The 26,641-nt window shown below is 39.7% G+C and overlaps 1 protein-coding gene across 1 annotated transcript; it reads right to left on the bottom strand.

Moving 5' to 3' along the window:
- Nucleotides 1-255: 255 nt before the first annotated feature.
- Nucleotides 256-24,280, bottom strand: LOC148025020 (cytochrome b-c1 complex subunit 9-like). The gene is made up of 3 exons (XM_087694717.1): nucleotides 23,998-24,280; nucleotides 1,774-1,821; nucleotides 256-666 (listed from the first exon to the last, which is right to left on the bottom strand). The coding sequence occupies exons 1-3, from the start codon at nucleotides 24,274-24,276 to the stop codon at nucleotides 610-612; spliced, it is 384 nt and encodes a 127-aa protein (XP_087550843.1). The 5' UTR covers nucleotides 24,277-24,280; the 3' UTR covers nucleotides 256-609.
- Between the last annotated feature and the right edge of the window lie 2,361 nt (nucleotides 24,281-26,641).

Raw genomic sequence — 26,641 nt, 5'->3', positions numbered from 1 at the left:
CTATCAGTTTACATCCAGTACTCCGTTTTGATAATTTTTTTGGATCAATTCAAAGTTTTAGGCCCGGAAGAATCTAGCAAACTTAAGCCGGTTGTCTTTGTTAATCTAACCAAACCCCAAAACCCTCAAGTTCTCTTGTGGACTTGAAAGCCCCATCCCTTGCTTATTAACTTCTTTCCAGATGAATAACACTGAATATCTACCATTTCTGCAAAAAGAACATATTATGAAGACAAGAACCCATGTAAGATGCCATTTAATCCAACTGACAGTGGAGCTTTTCAAACTTGAAAATACAGCATCCGTGGACTTGTTGAATTTGCCAGTTACAAGAAACAGAAATTTTGAAAATGGCAGTGACCAAGTAGCATGATGCCTGTGTGAGAACCTCACATAATTCAGTTTCTCTTGATATTTTTTCTATTCTCATTATACAATGAACAACATAGAAATTGACCCAAGCTCAGGGTTCTCTGATAGACTAAAGGAAACATTATTCATGTCATAACTCAGTGCATTGACATTTGTTGTGAGCCCTCCTGACTTTGAACCTTCATGAAGCAGAGGAAGATCAGCATGGAGCATGAGGAAAGAATTTTCTTTGGAGACCTATTCTTCTGCTGCTTCCACTCTCTGGCCCAACACAGGAATATCCTCATACAATTTCTGCAATCATTGAAAAGTGGAAGAAAGCTATAAAGACAGAAAACAACACTTGTCTGGTCTGTTAGCAGAAACTGATGTCTTTAAAGCTTAAAACAGCAACGCTCATACTTGATCATCGCAATTCTTACAGCAACTACAAAGAGTGAGTGCAATCAGTTACCATAACATTTAATGCACAGTATCTTAGAAACACATTGGATTAATTTGAGTTCTGTTGAAAGCAGTAGCACCGTTCAATTCAACATGCACATCCTCATAAAATAATCTGTAGCAAATTCCAATTTCCAAATATCACAAGCAGTTGACATGCTGAAATATGGATCATGCACAATAGGAGTTCAATTTTTTGCAGCTAATCAGACCCGTACAAGATTTGTTACATAGTCCTATTGTATATTTGGAAATTGGTATTCAAAAGCCAGACACGGAATCTGCTGTTCCACTACTTGAGGCTGTTTTGTCGTGTTCACATTGAGTTGCCTTCAGCTTTCATCTGAAGATCGTGCACCACTTCACACAACAAATCTGTGTTTCTTCAGTGTGCCGCTCTGATAGCCAATATGGAAAACACTGTCAGAGACCACTCAGACTAAAACCATCACATCTTCTAGTCCATAGCCTTACGACACACAGTCGTTTCATTTTTGCATCCATTAGGCTTATAAAAAGCATGTAACAGGTATGCAAAAATGGGTTGTAATTGTCAGGGAATTAAACATCGTGTCTGTCTTACAACTACCAAGTCTAAACAACCCTATGTCAGGCTTATGAAAGTGTGTGATTCATCCCTTCTAACATACTCCTGTGCCCACAACCTTCACACTAGCCAATAAGTCATCTCTGAGTTGATCAGATTACCCCACAAGTCTAGACATAAACTCAAGATTTTAAAAAGACCAGACTCCAGTTTCAGATTTACATGCATCATTTGTTAATTGCAAATGTAAGCATCCTTCAATAGTGAAACTAAAGCCAGCCATAAAACATACTGATAAATGATATAGGCCACTTTTGTGAACACCAAGCATGTGCCCAAATCAAGAATTAATCTGTTAAGACCGTTTTTACAGACATCAAATTGACAAAATAAGCAAAATGGCAATATACCCCACGGTTCGTGTACTCCCATAACTGGTTGGTGCCAGCATCCACAATCTGCCACAAAATTACAAATTATAGATCAGGTCTGGACAAATGCATGCACACTTCTACCCTAAAGTGAAAGCAAAACTATTTGAATACCATGAGCATACAAACTCAATGTTTACAAGAAATGTACATTGCTGCAACAAGTCACACATGTCCCATCTGGTCTTCATCTTTTAAGTTCAAATTTTAAAAATTCACCCGTAATACAACCACATATCAAATGCATGGGGTCAAACAGAGTAAGATAAATTTGAAGAGTGGGTATAATCAGTTATGCATTCAAAATGAAGATGTGCATAGGACAGCTTTCAAGTCAACCTTTGGCTTATATGAGTTCCTAGTGATGCTGTTTGGGCTTACTAATGCTCCAGCAACATTCAATCAGATAACGGATAGGATCTTTCATAAGCATAGATCTTCTATGGGGGCATTCTTTGATTGTAATAAACCCCTTTACCACTGTAACGTGTTCGGACCTTGACATGTTTTAGTAGTCCATCAGGAGTCTGATCTAAAAGATGCTGCTTGGCACTCCCACGAAATATCACAGGATTTATCGGTTAGCAACTCACGAGTCTACTCCGCAATGAACATATCGGCCAATCCAATTAGGATCGACCTGAATCTTTCTGGGTTTATAATAGTCAAGTCATTCCACAGCCTTCTAGCATCGGTCTTCAGACGATCTCCTCTACGCAAAGCATCTGAACCGAAGCGGACTCATATCGCACTTGGTTCAAAGAGAATGGGAAACGAGAGGGATGCATCGCTCGACCTCTCTACCCATTGGTAAATTCCCATTCCAGTCCCCTGAAACGATATGAGCTAGTGTTCTACCCTACATTATCTAAGGTCAGTACGTCATCGTGATTTGAAAATTGAGAAGCCTCCCAGTTCTCTGGGACCACCCTACCGTAGAACGAACCCGTCAGGACTCCGTCCACCCGCTTCCCTTGATCGCTTTAGTTTTCTACTTACCTAAGGGTACATTAGTGATAGCACATACAAGCAACTTCCTTAATGAACCCGTTAGCCACATGTTCCTTTACGTAATTTTATACACTAACACGAAACAGTTCAAACAAATTTCTTGAAAGTAAACTTTATATAAAAAAATTCAACTATGATGCAAATCCCGTCCATAGGACGATTCCCACAATCCGTGAGGATGTGTCTTATTTTCCTCCAAGTTTCCGCCCTTGCACTAGTAGCAGGGCCTCGAGAATCCATCTCGAGTCACGTAGACCGTTTGAGTAGGACCCGAAGGCAGGGGATTTACAACCAAAGCCCCCCTTGGCATCCAAGCATCCCCCTACGATCAAACTAATCCACAAAGAGACCTCTCATAGTGGGTTCGGTCCACATTCCTATCACGGTGCCCTCCAAGAATTTAACCTGGTTCATTATACCAGATTCTTATGAGAGCTTTTGTCAAACAATCAAGAATTTAACCTGGTTCATTATACCAGATTCTTATGAGAGCTTTGGTCAAACAATCCTTTCCACATACAGTGATCCTAAAATTACAAGCACATACAATAATGTGGGCAAGTGTTCAAAACACCTACTAAGGTGGAGTTCCCTTTTTGCACGCTTATCATTCAACCTTTGGATTTTTCTTGCCTTGATGTCAACTGCAATGCCCCACTATGGGGATAGAGAATACCCTTGTTTCGTCCCTCATTCTTATGCAATAAGAACGAGAATTTACGCAATTAGTCTTACATCCAATTAGCATCACCCATTAGTTTCCGAATGGTAAATTTTTCCTAAGTTCTATAGCTCTTGGATTGGGTTTTCGACAAGATCTAGATAATCCAATCTCAAATCCACAAGGATCGTTTGAGGGTGGCTCCAGCCTCTTGAGAATCCATTATGAATTTCAGTTCCCCTCCAAATTTCACTGTAACGCTTTTCAATCTATTCTTGTGGTTGAATTCTTAGTTGGTTACCATCGAAAAGATGGCCTAACGAATTTTCCTCTTACAAGCTAGATTTAATACAAATTACGATAAAGACCACATCCTATGTGTATTACAATCAAAATAATATCTATGATATCAAGAGAATCAGGATGCAAGATTTAACACCCGTGAGAGCAAATGCTTTCCATGTGATGTGTGTTCCTTCATGATTAATATGGAGATGCAAGCTATCTCTTCTAAGCACGCCTTGAGATGCCATCCCTTACAATAAATCAATTCTAGAATTTTTCTAGAGATGCATCTTACAACCAAAAGGTATTGGCACATACACCTAAGAGTGCAACTTTATGAGTCAAAGATGAAGATTTTTCTCTCTTCCTATGAGTTACTTAATACATATATCTACTCTTCGTGTGCAAATGTATACAAGCTTTGCTAGTTGTGTGATTTTATGAGTGTGAATGACCTCTGAATTACAAATAGCACTTTAGCAGAAATAACTCTAATATAGTGCATCAATTTATTCAATTCCATGCAACAAGACATTATCACTCCAAAATAAGATCATTTCAATGCAAGGAAGTATGATCTTTCATAGATCGAATCTTTTTCCTTTATCTACTATTTGCTACTTAGAAAAGATTATCAATAGCAACTAGTTATTCAAGGATATATTATCTACACCTGAATCCAAGTTGTTATTTGTCGTACCGCCTTGACTGATAACCCCATTGGTGTTTGTGGAATTTCCATCGGCACAAGGCAATCTTCGCTTGGGGGCCATCTTAGGATACCTTTCCTTGCGTGCACGTCCTTGGTAGATGGCTTGCTAATTATATGCCTCACAAAATTAGTGTGTGGGCACCCCTCCCAAGGGAGGGGCTTGGAAACTTCCATAAGTTTCTTCGCTTTCTCTTTCTCTCTGCCCAAGTTCGACAAGGAGGGGGAGAAGGATATCGCCTTTTTCTATCGGGGGGAGGGGGGTCTTTATAGGGAGGAGGAGTGGTATGGGCGGTGACGGTGCCCCTCTCCTCACCCTCCACCTGACGATTGCATGGAATGGCATGTTTGGGACCACCCAGGTGGAGGAGGGATAGTGGGGGAAGGTAGCATACGCGTGCCCCTCCTCCATCATCTTCGTCATCTTCCCCTCCCTCCCCTACGAGGCATGGAGTCAGTTCCTCATATTTCATATCATGTTCAAGATTGCTATGAATTCTTTAAGTAATCGCAAAAGAACCGGCATGATGGGGATCCTGGATCACCTCTACAACCCTTCACCGTTGTATGTAGAAAGGCATTGGACTTGGAGTGCAGGTTACTGCTACATAGATCCCAACCGGTTTGCATATCTTCAAAACAATCTGAAGAGGCTAAAATGGTTGAAGGACTTGAAGATTATCAAGTTATTCGTCTTCCATGAGGCACGTGTGAACTCGATCCTGCACATCAGACCCCAACAGGTGATCAAAGTCTTGCTGGCAGATAGAATTAAAGTAATGGGGCGATACGAACGTCATAGCTATCAATAACGGGGATTTCCTAAACTTCCCATGACTTACCGCTTCTTGAGAATCCATTCTCCAAACCCATATTACTATTCTGTCCCTGTAACCGAATCCAATAAGAAATTATTAACCTCGCACTAATATATCTCTTGAAAGAAAAATCATCCCAACCTATCTCTATCTATTGCCGAATAATTGTACTTAAGGCTTATGCCTCTTTATGGATAAATGAGAATTTTATGATTATCTAACTTGTTGCACAGTATTGATGAAAAATAGTATGCGCATTGAGACAAGTTGTGAAGAGATGTCTAAATGCAATCTTAATGCGAAAGTTTAAATTGGAGCAAATACAACCCCAAACGCAGAATCAGAACCATGTTCCCACACTAAGTCCGACAGAGACATAAGAGAAGAAGTTTCTTCTCACACAAATCAAACCACCAGAATTTGATGGGAAAGGAAAGACTGTTGAAGCTGATGTTGAAATATGGATTGAATCCATGGAGGATTACTTCAGTGCAGTAGAAACAACACCTTCAAATTAGGTTGTGATTGCCAAGGTCAAACTCAAGGGCGAAGCTAGGCTTTGGTGGAAGCAATGGTGTAAAGATCAAGCAGTCATGAAAAGCACAGTAACTTGGGATAAGCTAAAAGAAGCAGTGCAAGAAAGGTACATGCCACCTGCATACAAAACTCAGAAGATGAATGAGTTCTTTAAGTTGAAGCAGTTGGGTCTGGGCGTACTACTCAAAATTTATCTCCTTGTTAAAATACGCCCCGACAATGAGTATTTTCCAACAAGTCTCTAAGTTCTGTGATGGGCTGAATCAACCAATGAACACTCGATTGGAATCAATGCGTCCCTCGGATTTACAAGATGCATTGATAAGAGCAGGACCCATTGCCCAAGAAGTCCAATCAAAATCGATGAATAATAGACCTTGGTCTTACAAAGACCAAAATCTAGGGATGTCAAAAGCTCAATTTAAAAGGCCGCAAGAACAAAGTCAAGGCAAACGGAAGAAGCCGAAGGCAAATGCAATTAGTCACTTTGTCCCCACACAAATAAACGATCAGGATCTGCAATGTTTTTACTGCAAGAAACCTAGGTACTTCAAAAGAGAGTGTCCCAAACTTGGCGAAGATCGTCGTCAAGGAAGATTCAGTGGGCAAGCCAGGGCTACCCGTGGCCACAATCGTGCAACAATGGAAAGAGCAAAAACTTCCAATATAACCATTAAGGAAATCAATGAAGAAGAAGATCCATCTATGAAAGCTGAGATTGAGAGGGCATTAATTCATGCCAATCTCCATAAAAAGGGGCCGAATCACCAATTTTCGGTGATCCAAACTCCATCGGATTACCAAGGTAAGAAATTCAAAACCCTGATTGACTGTGGCAATACTCATTCTTTCATTTCACCAGCTTGCGCAAGAAGGTTAGGAATAGCCATTGTAGCTGCACCTACTTCGCTTGTCAAATTAGCGAATGGGCGAGAAATTACTTGTACTAGACAAACCACTAAGGTGGAATACCTACTCGGAAAAGAGCCCACATTTGTTAAGTTCAGGGTAATGAATCTAGGGGTCCATAAGTCCCTACTCTGGATAAATTGGCTAGTCCCCAATGATGCTCACATCCATTGTGGAAAGGGCCAAGTTTCCTTTCGGAATCCTAAAGGAGAGTTAGTTACAACTCAAGGAGAAGCTGGTAAACCAAAGATCCAACTAGCCAAGGCAACGCGAATAGCTCAAGGAATAAGGAAAGGATTACCCGTTTATCTAATCAAGCTAAATAAGCAGGAACAAGTAGAGGACTTCAATGAAGAACTAACATGGTTAAAAGAGTATGCAAATGTATTCCCAGAAGAATTGCCAGAATTACCACCGCCTAGGGAAGTTGACCATGAGATTAAACTGACAGCAGGTGCTGCACCAGTTGCAAAAAGGCCTTACAAGATGTCCATTCTTGAGGCTATTGAGTTAAAAGAACAACTCAAACAGCTATTGGACCAAGGATATATACGTCCCAACAGTTCTCCTTGGGGGACTCTAATCTTGTTTCGGAAGAAGAAGGCTAGTACACTTCGCCTTTGCATCGATTATAGAGACCTAAACCAAGTAACCATCAAGAATAAATATCCTATACCAAGGATAGACCGAGTTACTTGATCGATTGCACAGAGCAAAAATCTTCTCCAAAATTGATTTGAGGTCAGGATACTACCAATTCCGCGTCAAGGATGAGAATATTCCTAAGACGGCATTCAATACCAGATATGGTCATTTGAATTCACCGTAATGTCCTTTAGATTGACTAATGCCCCTGCCACATTTAATAGGCTAATACAAAACATTTTTAGACCATATCTGAATGATTTTGTACTTGTCTTCTTTGATGACATCTTGGTTTATTCCAAGGAAGAGGAGGATCATGAACCCCAAGTTCACATCGTCCTTGAGACCACGAGGGCACATAACCTCTATACCAAGAAGAAAAAGTATACCTTCCTCAAGAAACAAATCGAATATCTTGGGTTTATTGTGTCAGAAGAGGGAATCTCTGTAGATCCTACAAAGGTTAAGGGATATCCAAGAGTGGCCTCCACCAACCACTATCAAAGAAGTGCGTAGTTTTCTTGGCCTAACAAGATGGTACAGGATATTCATTAAGGACTATGCCTTAATTGCAGCACCCCTCACAAATCTACTAAAAAAACAGGTTGCCATAGTCTGGACATCCACTGAACAATCAAGTTTTGATCAACTCAAGCAAAGCTTAGTGACAGCATCAATTCTAAAACTCCCTGACTTAAGCAGGGAATTCAAAGTTGTCACAGATGCTAGCTCACTTACACTAGGTTGTGTACTAATGCAAGAAGGCCATCCTATAGCATATTCCTCAAGGAAGTTAAAAACCCATGAAAAGAATTATGCTACTCATGACTTGGAGTTGCTAGCAATTATTCATGCTCTCAAACTTTAGAGACACTATTTGCTTGGCAACAAGTTATCCTTGGTCACAAACAACAAGAGCCTCAAATGGAACTTCACCCAAGCTGACCTCAATATGAGGCAACGTCATTGGATTGAGGTTCTTCAAGAATATGACTTTGGAATCAAGTATAGACCTGGTAAAAAGAATATAACTTTGAGATCAAGTATAGACCTAGTGAGAAAAATGTGATCGTTGATGCCTTAAGTCGGGCTTAAGTCGCAAGGCATTCCTCAATTCTCTTATTATGGAGGAACCTTCAATGGTGGAATCATTAGTGACTATGAAATGCATAGTAACCCTATCCTTGAATTAGCTAAGGAAGAAGCTAGCAATGACCCAGAATATCTGCAGATAATAAAGGAGGTTTCAAAAAAGAACCAAAACCCTAGACTTAAGATCAAGTATCAAGAATTCTGTGTCAATGGGGGACTTGTCTATTTTAGGACAAGATTATGCATTCCCTCAAGCAAAAAACTCAAACAGAGAATACTCTGGGAAGCACATGACTCCCCCTTTTCAGGCCATCTCAGATATATTAAGACCCTCAACACGGTTAGAAAGAGCTACCATTGGAAAAGACTTAAGGGAGATGTACTCAAATATGTCACGGAATGTTTGTCTTGCTAGCACATTAAGGCATAGCATGTCAAGATACCTAGGAAGCTACAACCTCTTGACATTTCTCAAATGAAGTGGAAATTTATCGGCATAGACTTTGTTGTTGGGTTACCTTCAGTTCAAGGAGGATACAATTCAATTATGATTATAGTAGATATACTCACCATGGTTAACACATCTCATTCCAGTCAAGACAAACTATAAAGCTTCAAATATTGCCAGATTGTTCATCAAGAGATGTTCAGACTCCATGGATTGCCCAGAAGGATCATTAGTAACTGCAACTCTCTCTTCACATCTCACTTCTGGAGAGGGATATTTGAGGCCATTGGGACTTAACTCTGTTTCAATATGGCTTTTCACCCTCAAACCGATGGCCAAACGGAGAAAGTCAACCAAGTCATTAAAGATATTCTTAGAGCATATTGCTACCGCAAACCCAAGAAATGGATCCAATATCTACCATTGGTAGAGTTCGCCTATAATGCTTCTTACCAGCAAAGCATTCAAATGACACCTTTCCAAGCATTGTATGGGCATGACTACCGTACTCCATTGAATTTTTATGATCCTGCCTTAAGGGTAAAGGCTTCCAAGAAAATGCTAGAGGAAATGGATGAGCAGGTTAAGGCCATCATACAAGACATTAGAGCCGCCAAAGATAGGCAGAAATCCTATGCAAATCTGAATAGACAAGAGCGGCTCTTCAAAGAAGGAGATATGGTTTTTATTCCTGTGCGACCCCAGCAGAGCTCCTTAACATTAGGAGAGTTTAAGAAGCTAGGTCCGAGGTATTGCGGGCCCTACAAGATCCTCAAGTGCCTAGGGCCCAATGCCTACAAACTCCAACTCCCCAAGAATATAAAGGTTCACAATGTATTTCATATTAGCCTGCTAAAGAAATATGTATCGAATCCTAGCCATGTACTCAATGATTAACAAGTTGTAATGATGAGCCAAGGAGTCCTTGAGCTCTGGCTAGATAGAATCCTACACATTCGGAAGAAGCCATTGAGAAGTAGAACTCTCACAGAGTACCTCATCCAGTGGAAGGACTATCCAAAAGAAGATGCCACATGGATTGATGAGATTACTCTCAACCAATAATACCCCCAATTCCTTTCGAGATCAAGACATCTCGATCCCTTAAGGGGGGAAGGATGTAATAAATCCCCCCTCCCCCTTCTGTTCCATAGAAACCCCCCCTTCCAATATAATTTTTCACTAAATTTATTACAATTTTTTTTTACTTCCCTCTCCCTATCAACGCCACCAACTAGCGAAATGGGAAAGCAAAAAAAGGCGACGAAGACGATGAGGGAGGAGAGGCACACGTGTGCCACCTCCCTCCCTCTTCCCCCACTATCCCTCCCCCAACTCCTCCACTTGGGCGGGCCCAAACTGGCCACCGCCATGCAACCGTCAAGTGGAGGGTGAGGAGAGGGGCACAGTCACCCCCCATACCTCTCCTCCTCCTCCCTATAAAGACCCCCCCCCTATAAAAAGGCAATACCCTTCCCCCTCCCTGTTGAACTAGGCAGAGAGAGAGAGAGAGAGAGAAAGAAAAGAAACTTCCGGTTTGTGAGGCACATAATCAGCAAGCCATCTACCAAGGACACACACCAACAGAGTTACCGGTCAAGGTGGTACGACAAATAACAACTCGGGTTTGAATGTAGATAATACATACTAAGTAGCAAATAGTAGATAAAAAATTTCTAGAATTGATTTATTGTAAGAGATGGCATCTCAAGGCATGTTTAAAAGAGATAGCTTGCATCTCCATATTAAGCACAAGGGTGTTAAATCTTACATCTTGATTCTCTTGATATCTCATCATAGATATAATTTTGATTGTAATGCGCATAGGATGTGGTCTTCATCGTCATTTGTACTAAAGCTAGCTTGTAAGAGGAAAATTCGTTAGGCCATCCTTTCGATGGTAACCAACAAAGAATTCAACCATAAGAATAGATCAAAAAGCGTTACAGTGAAAGCTAGAGGGAAACTGAAATTCCTAATGGATTCTCAAGAGGGTGGAGCCACCCTCAAACGGTCCTTGTGGATTTAAGATTGGATTATCTAGATCTTGCCGAAAACCCAACCCAAGAGCTATAGAACTTAGAAAAAATTTACCATCTGAAAATTAATAGGTGATGCTAATTGGATGTAATATCAATTGCGTAAGTTCTCGTTCTTATTGCATAAGAATGAGGGACGAAACAAGGGTATTCCCTACCCTCACAGTGGGGCATTGCAATTGACATCAAGGCAAGAAAAATCCAAAGGATGAATGCTAAGCGTTCAAAAAGAAAACTCCACCTTAGCAAATGTTTTGAACACTTGCCCACATTATTGTATGTGCTTGTAATTTTAGGAGAACTGTCTATGAAAGGATTGTTTGCCCAAAGCTCTCATAAGAATCTGGTATAATGAATCGGGTTAAATTCTTGGAGGGCGCACCAAGGCACCCCCAACTAAAGCACAAGGCACAATCTTGATGCCCACAACCTACACGATCTACTAGTGGTAGTATAAGCATCTCACCTCTCGCACGTTCCCATGACCCTTTCCGTGCACCCTCCAGTGACCATGTCATCCACTTTGACCTGTCCCATTGCTTGCCAAGTATGTGGCATGTGGGAGGTGTCCAAGTGCATTACATTCTCCCCTAGTAGAATTGCAGTTGTTCCCAATCACATAGCCTCTTGGTAGATCCAAACCAAAGGCAAAGAGTCATCACCAAAACTCAAATTGAAACCAGCCTTCCTTCTAGAGTGCATTACATTCTCCCCCAGTAGAATTGCAGTTGTTCCCAATCACATAGCCTCTTGATAGATCCAAACCAAAGGCAAAGATTCATCATCAAAACTCAAATTGAAACCAGCCTTCCTTCTCGGTAAGGGATATAGAAAAGGGGATTGTATTGAAGAGAATCATAGGTATCAAGGATTTATGGGTCTTGGTTGGTAATGACCTGCTTATACACTAATTACAGCAAGCAATAAAATCCAAATAAACCGAAACGCAAATGTTGCCACTTAATCTTGAACAGCCACGCGCATTGCATAATACACTATCCATTCTTCAATTTCTGCAATTCAGTCACAAAGTTCCACTCTTTTCCTTGCTTTCGAACCATGCTGACCTGGAGAACTGAGATCAGAGAGAGAGAGAGGATGGGGCTGAGTACTCAGCAGTGAGCACACTCAGTCTGCACATGCTGCCCTCTCGTGAAGCTCAATTTCTGCACACTCACGAAGCTGAATTTCTGCACACTGATCACTGAAGTCTGAATACTGCTGGTTGCACATGTGCAGGGTGAGAGCTGACCACGCAGGCTGCACACAGAAAAAATGCAGAGAACTTGGGAGAAAACTGCTGCAAACAGGGCGCCAAGAAGAAATCGTCAAATTGGGGCAGTCATGGCAATTTTTTTAAATGTGAAAAAAATGTCAAGTATGAAATGCCATATCATACATTTTCATACCAAACGTTTTCAAACATCTGGTATGATGATTCATACGCATCTGAATCCAACTATGATTTGAGGATTGTACGCCCGTGTCTACTCCCTTGGAGCTTGGTTTCAGATTCACATCTGATGATAGTAGTGGATCCTTTGATACTACTTTATATATCTATGTCATACAAGGCCCAATCTTCAATTTGCTGTCTCCCAATTGAGCAGATATATGCACAGCCCTTCAACACTTTATTGGCAAGCAATGAAGCGTGTCTTTCGGTATCTTAAAGGCACCCAAGATCTTGGCCTTCTCTACAAGGCTGATTCTTCACTCTCTTTGCATGGATATTCTAATAGTGTTTGGGCTGGATTTTCTGATTCTCATGTCTCTCATAGTGGCAATTGCTTCTCCTTGGGTACATCTCTTGTTTCTTGGTGCAATAAGGAACAAACTACAGTTGCTACTTCCTGCTGTGAAGTTGAGTACAAAGCAGTGTTCATAGCCACAAAGAAGTGTGTTTGGCTCCACAAGTTACTTGCAAATCTTCATGTGCAACTGACGGCTTTGACACTTATCTACACTAATGGCCATTGTGCAGAACCTAGTGTTCCATGCCTGCACAAAGCATATAGAAGTTCATTGTCATTATGTTCGTGAGCAAATGTCAGTTGGCAAAATAGAGTTGTCTTATGTACTCACTGAAGACAAGTTGGCAAATCTTTTCACAAAGGCTCTTCCTCAACCAAAGTTTCAAGCTTATCGGCAAGCCTTGAACTTGATTACATTTGTTCCATGATCTTTCATACTCAATATTGTCATAGGTTGCTATATCCACTTGGATGAACTTGTGCAACCATGACCTTATATTTCTTTTTATTTTCTAGGATTTTGTCATTTGTCCTAGATCAATCCGCCCATTTCATCAAGGGGGGTTTGTAGGCCATCTTGTGGGTTGCATGTTGATGTCCTTTGATCCATGATCCGAGATCCCTAAGCATTTAAACTATCATTAAATGCAGTTGTTGCCCCTATCGTCCTAAGCACTAAGTGACACTAGGGTTAGGGTTTATTTAGGGTTTCCTATGACGGTCAAGCTGTTAAGGTTTATTATTTATTATTTTAAGACACTTCGTGCCTCATTTGCATAAGTATGGCATTATGTAATGTGATCGCCCTAAATGTTGTACTCCTCTCTCTCTCTCTCTCTCTCTCTCTCTCAAAATCTTTCAACATTGAAAATTGTGATTATAGGTGGTCCCCTCAAATGTGGTGCAAGTTGTCACTAACAATGCCTCCAATTGTCAACGCATGGGCCGTTTGCTTTAGGCTAAGTTTCCTACGATTGTGTGGACTCCATGTAAAAGTCATTGTTTGGACTTCCTCATGGAGGACATCAAGAAGTTCTAGTGGGTGAAAAGGGTGATGCATAAAGCTACATCAATTGTCACCTTCTTCACGATAAAGGTAAAGATACTTGTGACGTATCGCGAGCATAGCACACTTGAGTTAAAGAAGCCTTCTTCTACTCGTTTTGCTTACATGAAGCAATTGTTGGAGCACATTTATGAGGCGTAGTCTACCGTACGCCAAACAATGGTATCCACTCTATGGAATGACTGGAATGCATATGAGACAAAAGAGGCCAAAGCCATACAATGCTTGTGCCTCAATGAGCAATTTTGGTAGAAAGTCCATGCCATTTTGATTGTTGTGGCTCCCTTTTATAGTGAATTGTATACGAGTGATTGCAAGGGGTTCACCATGGGTCTTCTCGTCCATTGCTTTAGAGCAGCATTGGTGGAGGTACGAGCTTGCACAATGATCATAGAGACACAACATGCACACATTCTAAAGATAGCAGAGAGAAGATAGGCGTGGATGCATAAGCCCATCCTCGGTTTCACAGCATTGGTATATATGCCTTATAAGTTGCCAATGATCATGGATAATAGAGCGCTTCGATCGAACCAGCTTGCATATTTTACTCATGTGCTCCCCATGGATGACCACAATGCAGTGCTAAAGGAGCTATGATGCTACACAAATCAAAGAGGGCATGTGACATTTGCTTGTAAAGAAAAGTGATGGGTCGATATGCACTCATACCATATCACGAAGCCAATAGGGTTTGTGGGGAGAAACACTTTAGTGTACAACAAACATTGAGAGAAGAAAACTCAAAAACTCAAAAGGAGAAGAAGATGAATGATAAACATTGAATCACACCTAATAAATCAAGCTAATATAATGAAACAAAGCCTCAAATATGATTGCACTATCCTGGCTGATCACCTGGCAGCATCTGTAGGGAATCTGCAAAGTAAAGGGAGTGCAACACACTCCTTTGAGCAATAGGGTGTCAAAGGAAATGTTAACTAGTTAGGGATAGCTATAGAGGGAGTAAAGTGCAATCCTTGAATGTCATCAAACAGGATAGAGAAGATCACCAGCAACCACAAAGCTCTAGAGTGAGAAGAACAGCAAGGCAACCTGCCTCAAGGTGAAACGCAGCAATAGAGGGCTTCCCCAACAGCAAAACACAACATGGAGGGGTAGTATGCAGCACATAGACGACGGAACAAATGCTAGAGAGACCCCAAGCAGCAAAGCACAAATCTTGATGGTGTAAATGGTGTCACCTGCAACAATCCTGATGATGGCTCAGCTAGGTAGAAGCATCTAGCCAACAAACACAGCCTGCAACAAATGAAACAAGCTGCCAGGCATGAGATAGATGTGAAGGATCATCCACCAACTGAGTTGTTCTCCTGCTCGAGGTGTAAACAACAGTGTAGAGGCTAAGGAATGCAAAGAAGACTAATAGAATGGAGTAATCTAATAGAAAGAGTGAGTGGATGAATGGGTGATAATGTCTAATGGGGGGAGTTAGTGCCCTATTTATAGGCACAGACTATCTAGGATAGTGCCCCAAAATGTGGGCACACAACCCTTTTAGGGGAATGAATTAATGAAAGCAATGCAGTTAACAAATGGGTTTCTCAACACCCCCTCTCAAGCCCAAAAAGGAGCCATAAGAGGTGTGAAAGAGAGAGACGAAGATCCACCTATGAATCCAATATTCCACCTGGAAGGTAACCTATAGTTAAGAACAATAGATATCATCCACTGATAGTACCCCAAACTCTATCTCAAGAGAGAAACCACAACCTCCATGACTACATGCTAAAAGGAATACAAAGGCCTAGCCACCAAGTCATGCTTGAAACATCCAAGGCTCCGAACTAGGAAGAATCTATAGATCCTGTGTATCAATAGAAATCAATGGGTCAAATGGCATAGAGATGTCAACCACCCCAAGAAGGTAAAGGGTGTGTCAAGAACCACACGATGAGTAGGGAACCCCTTTGAAGCTCAAGAGGTGGGATCCCCCACTCAAAAAGAAACTTAAGGATCGCAGCCTCCAAAGTATCTAATGACGAAGGAAATGCATCCGAAGGCCAAAGAATGTATCCGGGGCTCCAATGGAGCAAAAGCTAGGTAGCTCCCAGAGGTGGCCTCTTGAACCTAAGTAGAAGCATGGCGAAGAAATAGGTAGCACCTATGAAGTCATAGGTGGCCGATAGCCTCTATCTCTTAGTGGAGCGGACTACGAACCCCAAGGAGGGGAAAATGTCAAACAACCATTGTCACTTGAAGGAGCGTACCGACGAGGAGACTATACCCAACAACCACTATCTCTTCATCGAGCAAGTTGCAAAATTGCAGGCCATGGAAGCCATTGCACCTAAAAATGGGTAGGGAAAACCTCCATAGCACATTGCGGTGGTCTCGAAGAGGGCTTATCACCACGTGGGGTCTTAGAGTCTCCTTTTGCTCGCAAGGGCTTAGTGCACATTGTGTGCATCTTATTGCCTTGAGCATAAAAATCTAATAGCCAATGCAGAATGCTCTCTCTAGCTCAGAAGGATGAGGTGGCACAAGGATTGCCAAGCGAAAGACGTGTGCTCCGATGGCGTGGAGAGCAAATGTCCATGACGACAATCTTCAATGGCATGACCATTCTTGCCACAGAAGAAGGTAAGGACATCTCCCAATAATGCAACAAAATAGGAAAATTTTGAAGGTGTTGTCGAACCCACAACCTTTGTTTGCCTTCTTCAATGAAGAGAATCTTTAGCTCTCTAAGCACCTCTGCTCTAAAAACATATCAAGAAAAGTGAGAGAACGGTATGTGCACTCCTATCATATTAGAGAGAGTAGATTTGCAAAAAGAAACAAGATGCATGGCACACACTGAGAGACGGAAACTCAAAAACTTAGAAGAAGAAGAAAATGAATGATGAATAATTAATCATGTTGTATAAATCAAGCTGATCTAGTGAGCTGGTATGCAAATGTGTATGGATTGCACCTAGACTTTGACACTATATATTTACAAGGTCACAGACATGCATAGAATACATGGAATGTACATTTGGATGTAATGTACATTTGCAAGGTATGTATTGGACACAAGGATGGTATGCAATATGCATTTGCAAGTGATGCAAGAGAAGTACATTTGCATGAGTTACATGTGATTTGTAGTTGATGTATGCTTTATATGAGTATCATGTGATACATCATTGCTATGAGGCACTAGTTGTGCTCAATTAATGCATTAAAATGCCTTGATGATCAGAATTGTATTGGATTATGGCATGTGGAAGCATCCATTATGATTCTCACAATGTTTATGATTCATGTGCGTGGATCATAACTAGTTTAAGTTACTATAATTTTAGACATGCGAAGGGCATAAGTCTAGTTAAGCAACACATGTACATGTTTAATTATGATGCCAACATGTATTTCCACTAGTGGCAACAAATGCTTTAGACAACTTGCGGTGCAATCAAGGACGATCACAAGGTTTTCAAGGGAAAGGTCTGCCACGAGGACGTGAACTTTGACATTTTGCTTAGCACTTGATTAAGTGTTAGTCAAATGTGCAAATGTGAGATTCACATGTGATGTGCAAGTTAGTTATTTCACAATGACGAGCCAAGGACCTTGAGAAGTTAGCAATGTCACAAGCAAAAGTTCTACTAGTTTATACTTGATACGTCCTAAGCAGTACTTGGGTGTCAACTTTTGGCCTAGAAGATTTTGTTAGCCAATAATATTAGTGGTAACATTAAGAACCTGGCATTAATTAGTTAATTAATGCCAATTCAAGGGCTAATAAATGTTCAACATTGCTCAGATGACGAATTGGCCTAGCTAATGTGATTGTTAGTTGCTATATGTAATATTTTAAGCAAGAATTAGTGATTGAATTAATTTTTAGAATTAATATTCTAAAAATTAATTTATTTGTGCTGAAACTGGCTGAAAAATGAAATTAGAAGACTATTACTTGGCAAAACTTGCCCATGCAAGCAAGGGAAAGGCTATTAGAGGTTGTTGAAGCCTCGTTCCAACATGGTGGACATTGGGAGAGAGAGAGGAGAACCAGTGCTACAATTCTTTGGCAATTGGTAATCAGCCTAGCCATTGGAGGCAGTCAAAGAGTCACCCCCAACTAATCAAGAGGCCATTGGAGGCAGGTAACAGCCCTTGTAGGCTATCTACAAGCAAGTGATGGCAAGTTTGGCGCTCACAAGGCAATGAATGCATGTAGGGCTCTTGTTGATGGTAGAATGCAATCAATCAACCATTTACAGCAAGGGTTAGCAATGGACTGTGCCAGGTATTACTAAGTCATTTAGGTATTTTTTAGTGGTCATTTAGGTTATTCTTTAGCATTTTATGCTAGCTGACCTCATCACTTTATTGGCACTATCTTATCCCATATATTCGGGCTCCTCCACATTCAATCATTCATCACTTGAGTCTTGCAAATTCCAATGCAAGCCCTATTGGAGAGAGGGAGCTAGTGCCACTGCCCACACAACCAGTGACTCATTTTTGTACACAACTATCTCGTATTTGGTATATGGATTCCATTTCTTGAGAACATCTCTAAGTTCTCCTTTGCAATATTCTTGTGTTTTCTCTTTTGTCTTGTGTTCAACAATTTATTTCAACATTCTTTCATGCTTCCATTGTTGCATCCGCTTCTAACATAGGGCAACATTAAATTTCAACCAACTTTGGCAACAATAAAACTCTAAATTTCTCTCTCCAGCTTCCTTTTCATTCTCGAAACCAATTCATAAATTCTCGCAAGAGATCTCAACCAAATTCAATCCCAAGAGGGTACCATTGAAGAATTTCCATTGCTAAACCCTAATTTATGCTACTAATTTACAACATAAATTAGGGTTTACCAGCTGCCATGGAAAGAGTGCTCAAAAATTAGGGCCTAGTACTTGAAATTCAGTAGCTACAATTTGGGGATTTCAGAGAATTTCAAAAGACCAGCCGATCAACATTAAGTTTAGAGGCTAGAATTTGTCTTCCAAGGAGTAGATTGAAGGCCAATCCCCAAGCAAACCAAGGGGAAAATTGGTTTATAGGCTTGCTGGTTGCTATGGACAAAAAGATGTGTTGATGATTGAAGGAGATCTAACTAGATCTTAGTGTACTTCAACCTTTAGTAATATAAGTTAAAGAAATACCACAAGGGCCACTAGTTTTGGGGCCAATCAAGCATCAAGTGTCCAAGATTAAGTGGTAACATTTGTATTTTCAGTTTATGTGAATTTTATACTTGCTGTAATTAGTGCTTAATCAGGTTATTCACCACCTTTGCCAAGAAGAAAGGTTGGTTTCAGTTTGTAAGCGGCAACATTAACGGGTGGGATTCCCACCAACAATATACCAAGGTGTAAAGTGGCATTCACCTATGGGTAGCTAACATATGGTATGGAGAAAGAGGAAGTGTTAGAAATGGAAATAAATGATCTTGATCCTATTGGGCTTAATGCAAATGTGGAAAATTTTAACCTAAGCTATTGAAAGTAAATAAAAGAGAATCTACAAAAGACGGGAGAATCAGAGAGTATTGCGAATCATCAATATCAACTCCATGTTCAAATAAAACAAAGAATACAATGTCAGGTATATCTATGTATGTATGTTTGCTTCTAGAGTCTCCTCTATTGAATTTAACAAAATTAAACCTTTCATATCACTCAAAATGATAATATAAATCTAACATTGAACCTGGCTATGATAAAAAAGATGGGTCGCCAGTCATCTCAAATGCGCCATATCCTCCTTGAGTGGAAAGGAGTTCAACCTCACTTGCTAATCCTAATTGATACAGAAGGCTCCCAAGAATCATAGCAAGCATATCTATTTCGTAGGAACTCAAAACTCCCCTTCCGTCATATGAGGCCTACATCTAGCCAAGGAGGGAAAGAAGAAGATGATGTGCTCCTCTTCTCATTGGGTCCATAACGTCTCCTCAAGGTCTCCAATGATAGAGAAGCCTGAAAAGACAATATAGAATCTCAAGAGAAAGGAGTCTCAGTCATTGTGAATCGAGTACATGTCATTCATGTATCTCACACAAACCAAGCCTCCATGATAGCCACAAGATATACTTTACATGAGCATCAACTCTAATACATGTGGAGATATGCGAGGGTTAGCTAAAGAAAGCACCGAGTATACGACCACAACTAAAACAAAGAAAACTCAAACGCAAACGCAAAAACACAAAAGGGGAAAACATAAATTGAGAAGAAAGAGAACTTTGAAGTGAATAAAAGAATGATGTAAATGAATGAAAGAGTGCACAATATGCTCAAAGGTAGAGCTGTCCAACAACTGCTAGCTCTCATAGAAGTGGACTAAGGGAGTAACCAAAGTGTGGTGTCCACCAAAGATTGATCTCGAGGGTTGTAAACACCGGTAGGAGTTGAGATGATGCTAAAACTGAAGAGTGCACAAGATGCTCAAAGGCAAAGATGTCCAACGATCGCCCGCTCTCATAGAAGTGGGCTAAGGGAGTAGTCAAAATGTGATGTCCACCAAAGACCAATCTCGAGTGTTGTAACCACCAATAGGAGCTGAGATGAAGCTGAAACTGAAGGGGCAGCAAGCTAGAAAGCAAAATGCAACAATCTCTAGGGCTGAGACCATTGTCGAATTCCCACACATAGATATGCTAATTTCCCACGTGGGAAAAGCCATTTCAAAAGTGGAGTATGGAAAAAATGACACACTTGACTTTTTTAGGAAAAAAAAGTAGAGTGCAAAAAGTTTAATAGATATGGGTTATGGAAAAAGCAAGAGTAGGAAATTCTAGGGATATCATACTTAGCCCCTTTCCTCCATACAATTTGTTATTGCTTTTTAATTGTTGAGACTTTATGATTTCATGAAACATGTGACCAATGAGTGTGTAACTATGTGATGTCATGATTTGAGATTATGACACCTCGAAGCTTAATCTTCTATGCTAGTTTAAAGTTAGAAATTTTAAAGATTAAAAATGTGTATAATTAGGTTTTTCAAGATAAAATCAAGGCCACATATGTTTAAGCCCTTGAGGCTAAACCATATTTAAGGCCACATATGTTTAAGCCCTTGAGGCTAAACCATATTCCAATCATAGTTTGATGTATGCTATATAAAAACGTATGGAAAAAACTATGACCAAAACAAGTAAATGTAGCAATGAAAACAAGGGATGTCACCTACAACAATCTAGAGTTGGGCAACAATTGAAAGAGGAGGAGAGGGTGACCTAATCAAGTATAAGATACAAGCTAAGATGATGTCAACAAGTGAGAGAGAGGTAGTGGATGATTGACAATAAGAAAGGTGTCGCCTCCACCACTCATGCTCCCTCCATTTGCATTGCGATGCTTATGTACCAAGTGTCTTCATACAAAGCATTCATAGTTAGAACAAGCAAATTTGAGCAACCTACTATATAGAAAAAGTAAACACTTTCAAAATCCTTCATTCCAATCACTCCTTTCCTATCATCAAGAGTTAGCTTTATTACCAATTATAAGACTCACAATTCTAATGCAAAACTCAAATCAAATAGAAAAGAGTTATCACAGGGACATGAAATTTTGAGATACTCTAATCTCGCCGATAACATTTAATTAAGATATCAATCGAATGTACAAGGTTATTTAACACATGTGATGCACATGGCAGTTATTTCATGATAACAGGCCAAGGATCCTAAGGATGCAATGGATGCCAAAGGCAAAAGATATAATAAGCTATTATTGACAAATACTAGATGGTATCCGGTGTCAAATTTAGACCTAGATCAATTTATTGGCCACTAATATCAATAGTGACATTAGAGACTAGACATTAATTAATTAATTAATGTCAATCTAAGGATTAATAACTACTCAAGGATACTTGGAAGACAAATTAGCCTAGTCAATTTAATTATTGGCTAGTGCAATTAATTTTATGAGCATTAGATTACTTATTAAATTATTTTTCAAAATTAATATTTTAAAATTAATTTAATAAGCTAGATAATGCTAAAAAATGGGAGTAGAAAATTGTCATTTGGTAAAACTTGCCCATGCAAGTGAAAAAAACATTTTTAGGGCCAGGTGAAAGTCTATTCCAACCATTGTGAGAGAGAAGTAGGCTTTAGAGAGCAAGGAGAGACTAATGATGTAATTTACAACCACCAGGGATTAGTCTCACAACATGTGACAGCAGTTTGGAGCCCTCCAAGAGTAGATAACAACAGTCCAACGTCCTTCCGGTACAAATGACAACATACAAGAGAAGGCAACAATCTTTCTGGTAATCCTAAGTTATAGATGGTAGCTTCCATGGCTATTTGAGTATGGCAACAATAGCTTTTCAATGTTTCTCACAATGAAACTCTAAAATTTCTCTCTATATTATTTTCTCTTATCCTTCAATCATCTCTCAAGTTATCTCAACATTTTTAATAATTAGAATCATTAAAGCAAGAGATTTCAATCAACTATGCTAACCCTAATTTACAGCAAAAAGTAAGGTTTTTATAGTCACCTCAACATGTGTACTTAGAATTGAGAATCTATAACTTGAATTGTAGCAACTAAAATTCAAGAATTTCAAAGAGTTTCAAGTGGCTAACCAGCCAATATCAGATTTGAGACTAAATTTATCTTTCAAAGAGTAAAGTAAAGACCTATTCCCAAGCAAATCAAGGGGCACATTGATTTGGAGGCTTGTTGGTCAGTTTTAACGACAAGGGACACTTAGATTAGCGAAGAAAGTTTGAGGATCTCAAGCATTCCATCCATTTGCAACTAAAGTTAAACAAATACCAAAAGGGGAGCTATTTTTTGGGACAACTAAGTGTCTATTATCCAAAATTATTAAGTTAATGTATGCATTTCAATTTATGCTCAATTATTAATTGCTACGATTAAGTACTTAATCATATTTTACTACCCTATAAGAAGAGAAAGGTTGGTTTGAAAACCAAAAAAAGATAACAAAAATCCTCAAATCTTAATTACATCAATCGAATAGAGATTTGAACAAGCATCACCTCCAAGATTCCAAGCTATGACCGATATTTTGAATCCACTTAGTCACTAGGCTATCCTATCAAAGATAACTCTTTACTCCATCTCCATCTCCCTTGAACAATCTTTGAATTGATCAAGACAATAACACTTTAACTCGCCTCAATCTTGCACATACTTAAGCACGGGAAATAGACTCTCTCTTTACAGCACTCCACAAGTCAACACAAACAAGAGACGAATAAGAAGATACATTTGCTAATCACTACCAAGATAAACACATGATGCTCTTCTCAAATCACTATCAAGATGAGACAAGTAGCCAATTCACAAATAGCTCGACGGTTCTTTTGTTCGTCGTCCTTGTTTTATTGTTGCCCATAACCTACACAATCCACTAGAGGTAGCACATGTGCCTTGCCTCTCACACACTCCCTTGAACATGACATCCATCTCACCCTATTCCATTGCCTACCTAGCATATGAGCATGTGTATGTGGGAGGTGCATAGGTGCATTACATAGCTAGAGGCAATACTTGAGCATGGTAGATCCAAGAGCAGTTGTAATGGATTGGACAAGTAGGGTTGAGTTCGGAAAGCCCATAGTCAAGTCTTTCTGAGAAGTGATAACTGTACTAGTATCTCAATAATGAGAAAGGAATATAAAAAGGGCCAAAGCCCAATCTTTCTTTGTGTCCAAGTGCAAGAGCATTCCAACTCTGCTGTTAAGTTTTTTTAATTTCTGAATTTCTGTTTTTAAAGTTAAGTGCTTGCAGGTTAAGTTTCGTTGCCCTGTCCAGTTTCACACATTGATCTCCTAGGCTAAAAACTAGTTAACTTATACTGATTGGTCGTCCATGCTGTGCCACCTTCTCCATACAAGTATCTCACTTCAAGGAGATTGAAACAAACATTCTGGAACAGCCTCATAAACAAAAAGACACCAGTGAGCTACAGATCCAAATGCAATATTTCTACATGTCCAAGATGTCAGTAAATGATCATCACAAGGATGGAAAATTTGTCTTTAAATCTTAACAGACCTTTCACACGGAAGTTATACCCGACTACATGCATTTAACCAAACGCTTTAGGTCTAAAACTTTCTTCTTGAAAAGTTGAATGTTTCTGGGAAGATTTGCAGTAAAATGTCTACAATGTCGAGCAATGAAATGAAGAGCGTGTGCAGGGGTGTCAGATGGCAATGGCACACAGGCGTATTGTATATACAGATAAGTGTCAGACGATAATATACATACCCGTTCGCCGACAAGAGCGCCGATGAGGATAAACGAGACGTAGACAGAGTTCCTTTTGGTGATAAGCCTGAAAGCAGCGTCAAGAACACCCGGCTTCTGCCTGCGAGCCGGATCCATCGTCAGAAACTCCTCCCCGCCGAACGCCCTCTCTCTGTTGAAGAGGAAAACCGAAAACAAGGTAATTGCCGGGACGCGATAAATAACATGTGAGGTTACCCGAGCAAGGCATCTATATTTATAGATATGTATGTCTGTATCTATATGTATACTCTCTCTCATTTTCACATCATCCCCCAACCTAAGCCGCGAACTTGAAGACCGGATGATTTTCCTTGGGATTTTGGGAGTTTTTTTTACAAGTGCAGCTATGTAATGTTTTGTAATTATCTTTTTTGTTTTTTTTGTTAAAGAAGGAAAATATAAGTGTACACCCAAATTTGAAGAAAAGCTTACACATTTGAAAGTTTTTAGATTTTTTAAGTTTGTAAACTACAAAAGCTTAAAGGAAAGCTTTGAACATTGGGAAGCCTTAAGCCTATATAAAGGGGGGAGAGTTAAGTAGTATGGGCTATTCTCTTCATTACGAAATTTGTCTCTTATTTAAGGAGAGAGGAAGGTCATGCGCAAGTGTGTGGAGATGTGTACATCAGTTCCTCGGTCATCGTATTTGCAAACTTAAAGGTTAGATTTAGAGCTTTGACATTCGTTGCCCATTCTTTTTCCCTTGCATGTACTTAATTTTGCATTCTTATGCTAAGTGCTACTAGTTTGAGAAACTAGCAAGGAGACACACTTAATATGGAAATGTTGCACCAAAAAAAGAAAGGTTGTGTTGGTTGATACTTTTGAAGCCTCTTGGGGAGTGAAATCTTTGGTGAGCTAGAGTACTTTCCTCTCAATTTTCATATATGTGCTTACCTCTTGTGATGTCAAGGCAAATGTAGTGCCTCATGGGAAGTAGAAATATATTGCTTGGAGAGATCATTGGTGGATATACTGAGGGTTAGAATCCTCAAGTTATAAGTTTATAACGGTCTTGAGTGATTGTTAATATTAGATGTGCATTAGTGCTTCTTCAAAGTGAATGAGAGACGGGTAGTTCTTCAAGTTGCATTGTTGGGAGGTGGAATTGGGATAGATCATTTAGTCTATTTATCTAAGGACATTTCATTAGTTTCCCAAGTTAAGAACTTCCTTGAGATGCCTTTGGAAAGGGAGGAGAGAATCATGAAATAGGAGAGAGGTATCCTCTTAAACTTGAGTGTGAATAAAGAGCAATTGAAGTATAGAGAAGTTAAAGTATTATGACCTAAAGAGGAGAGAGTTTTAGCACTAGAGTCTTCAGTATGTGTTTCTAGTCTTGTCAAGTGGAACTCAAGTCTAGACAAACCCTAGATACTAAGTCACTAAATGCTACCAACACTCCTTAATATCCCTTGATCGTGTGTGATTGTGTAGGTTTTTCCTAGTAGTTGAGTGTGTGTTAGTGTGTGAATAAGTGTTAATGGGAGCTTATCCCCAAAGACCAAAGAAACAATCTTAGAATTTGAGCACATTGTCGGAGCATGTAAGGTAGAAGGTCTGCCACAAGGGTATGAGACAAAAGGGTTTAGAGAGAGTGAAATAGGGAACAAGAAGAAAGAAAGAGTATTAAGTGTTTAAAAATACAACCATATAAGATGCCCATATCCTAGGCATGGAAACACACTTAGGACGATTGCCCCATACACAACTTGAGACTACAACTCAAAATCCTTTGACATACATCAAGATCTGTAGTGTATACAGTCCAAAATCAAAGACATGAGCCTCGTAAATCCATACATACATTCAAATCTCTATAATAGACAATGTGTATTAATTCTAGGAAGTGATACCAAGCATCAGAATCCATCAAATCCACTATTTATCCATTATGGGGCTTCAAAAACCACTTTAGCCATGTATGTCAGTTTTATTATAGTAAGAAGAAAACACTCCTTACTGTCCATAAATCCACTCTAAACTTGAGTATTGATGATACTCAGACCTTCTCCAGTGTTAGACAATCCAATTTCATCAATAGATGCATGTAGAAGCTCATGAACTTCATGCACAAGATACGGCTTTGTTTTTGCCCGATTTTGGACAGAAAATACACTTTAGGGATCGCTCCTAAAACCCTCCTTCAAGTCCTTTTGTCATAATCTTTGATGGCTCCCCCTTCTATTGTGACTTGGAGGCTTCTTGTTGAGCATAAGAAGCATGCATCTCTCCTTCCCAACCTCTTGATGTTTTTTCCATAAGTAAGCGAAAAAATTACACCATATTTTTTCTTGGTTGTTTGGAACTTGGCTTCACACAAAAGCCCCATTTTTCTCCTTCCTACCCTTTGCATGTTCACTGCATTTAGACACTTTGCCCTTGTCCCATGAGCAGTGGACATTATCTTGGGCACTCGCTTATTCTTGACACTTTTGGTCCTAACTATTTATGACCTTTGCAAAGTACATGGTCACTAACTTGATAGGTATATCATATGTAAACTCCATCCTATACTTGACAAGTCTTTGATGTATCCTGAACTATCACTCATACTCCCATATAGTCTTTAAGAAATAATCAACTTTCATTTTTTCTACAAAAAATTAGTCACGACACACAA

The sequence above is a fragment of the Lygodium microphyllum genome, chromosome 15 (assembly GCF_053477565.2).
Source record: "Lygodium microphyllum isolate KBCC chromosome 15, Lygodium_microphyllum_v1.1.10, whole genome shotgun sequence".
Classification (NCBI taxonomy): Eukaryota; Viridiplantae; Streptophyta; class Polypodiopsida; order Schizaeales; family Lygodiaceae; genus Lygodium; species Lygodium microphyllum.
Note: the sequence above shows the minus strand (reverse complement) of the source record. Positions and strands in the feature narration are given on the sequence as shown.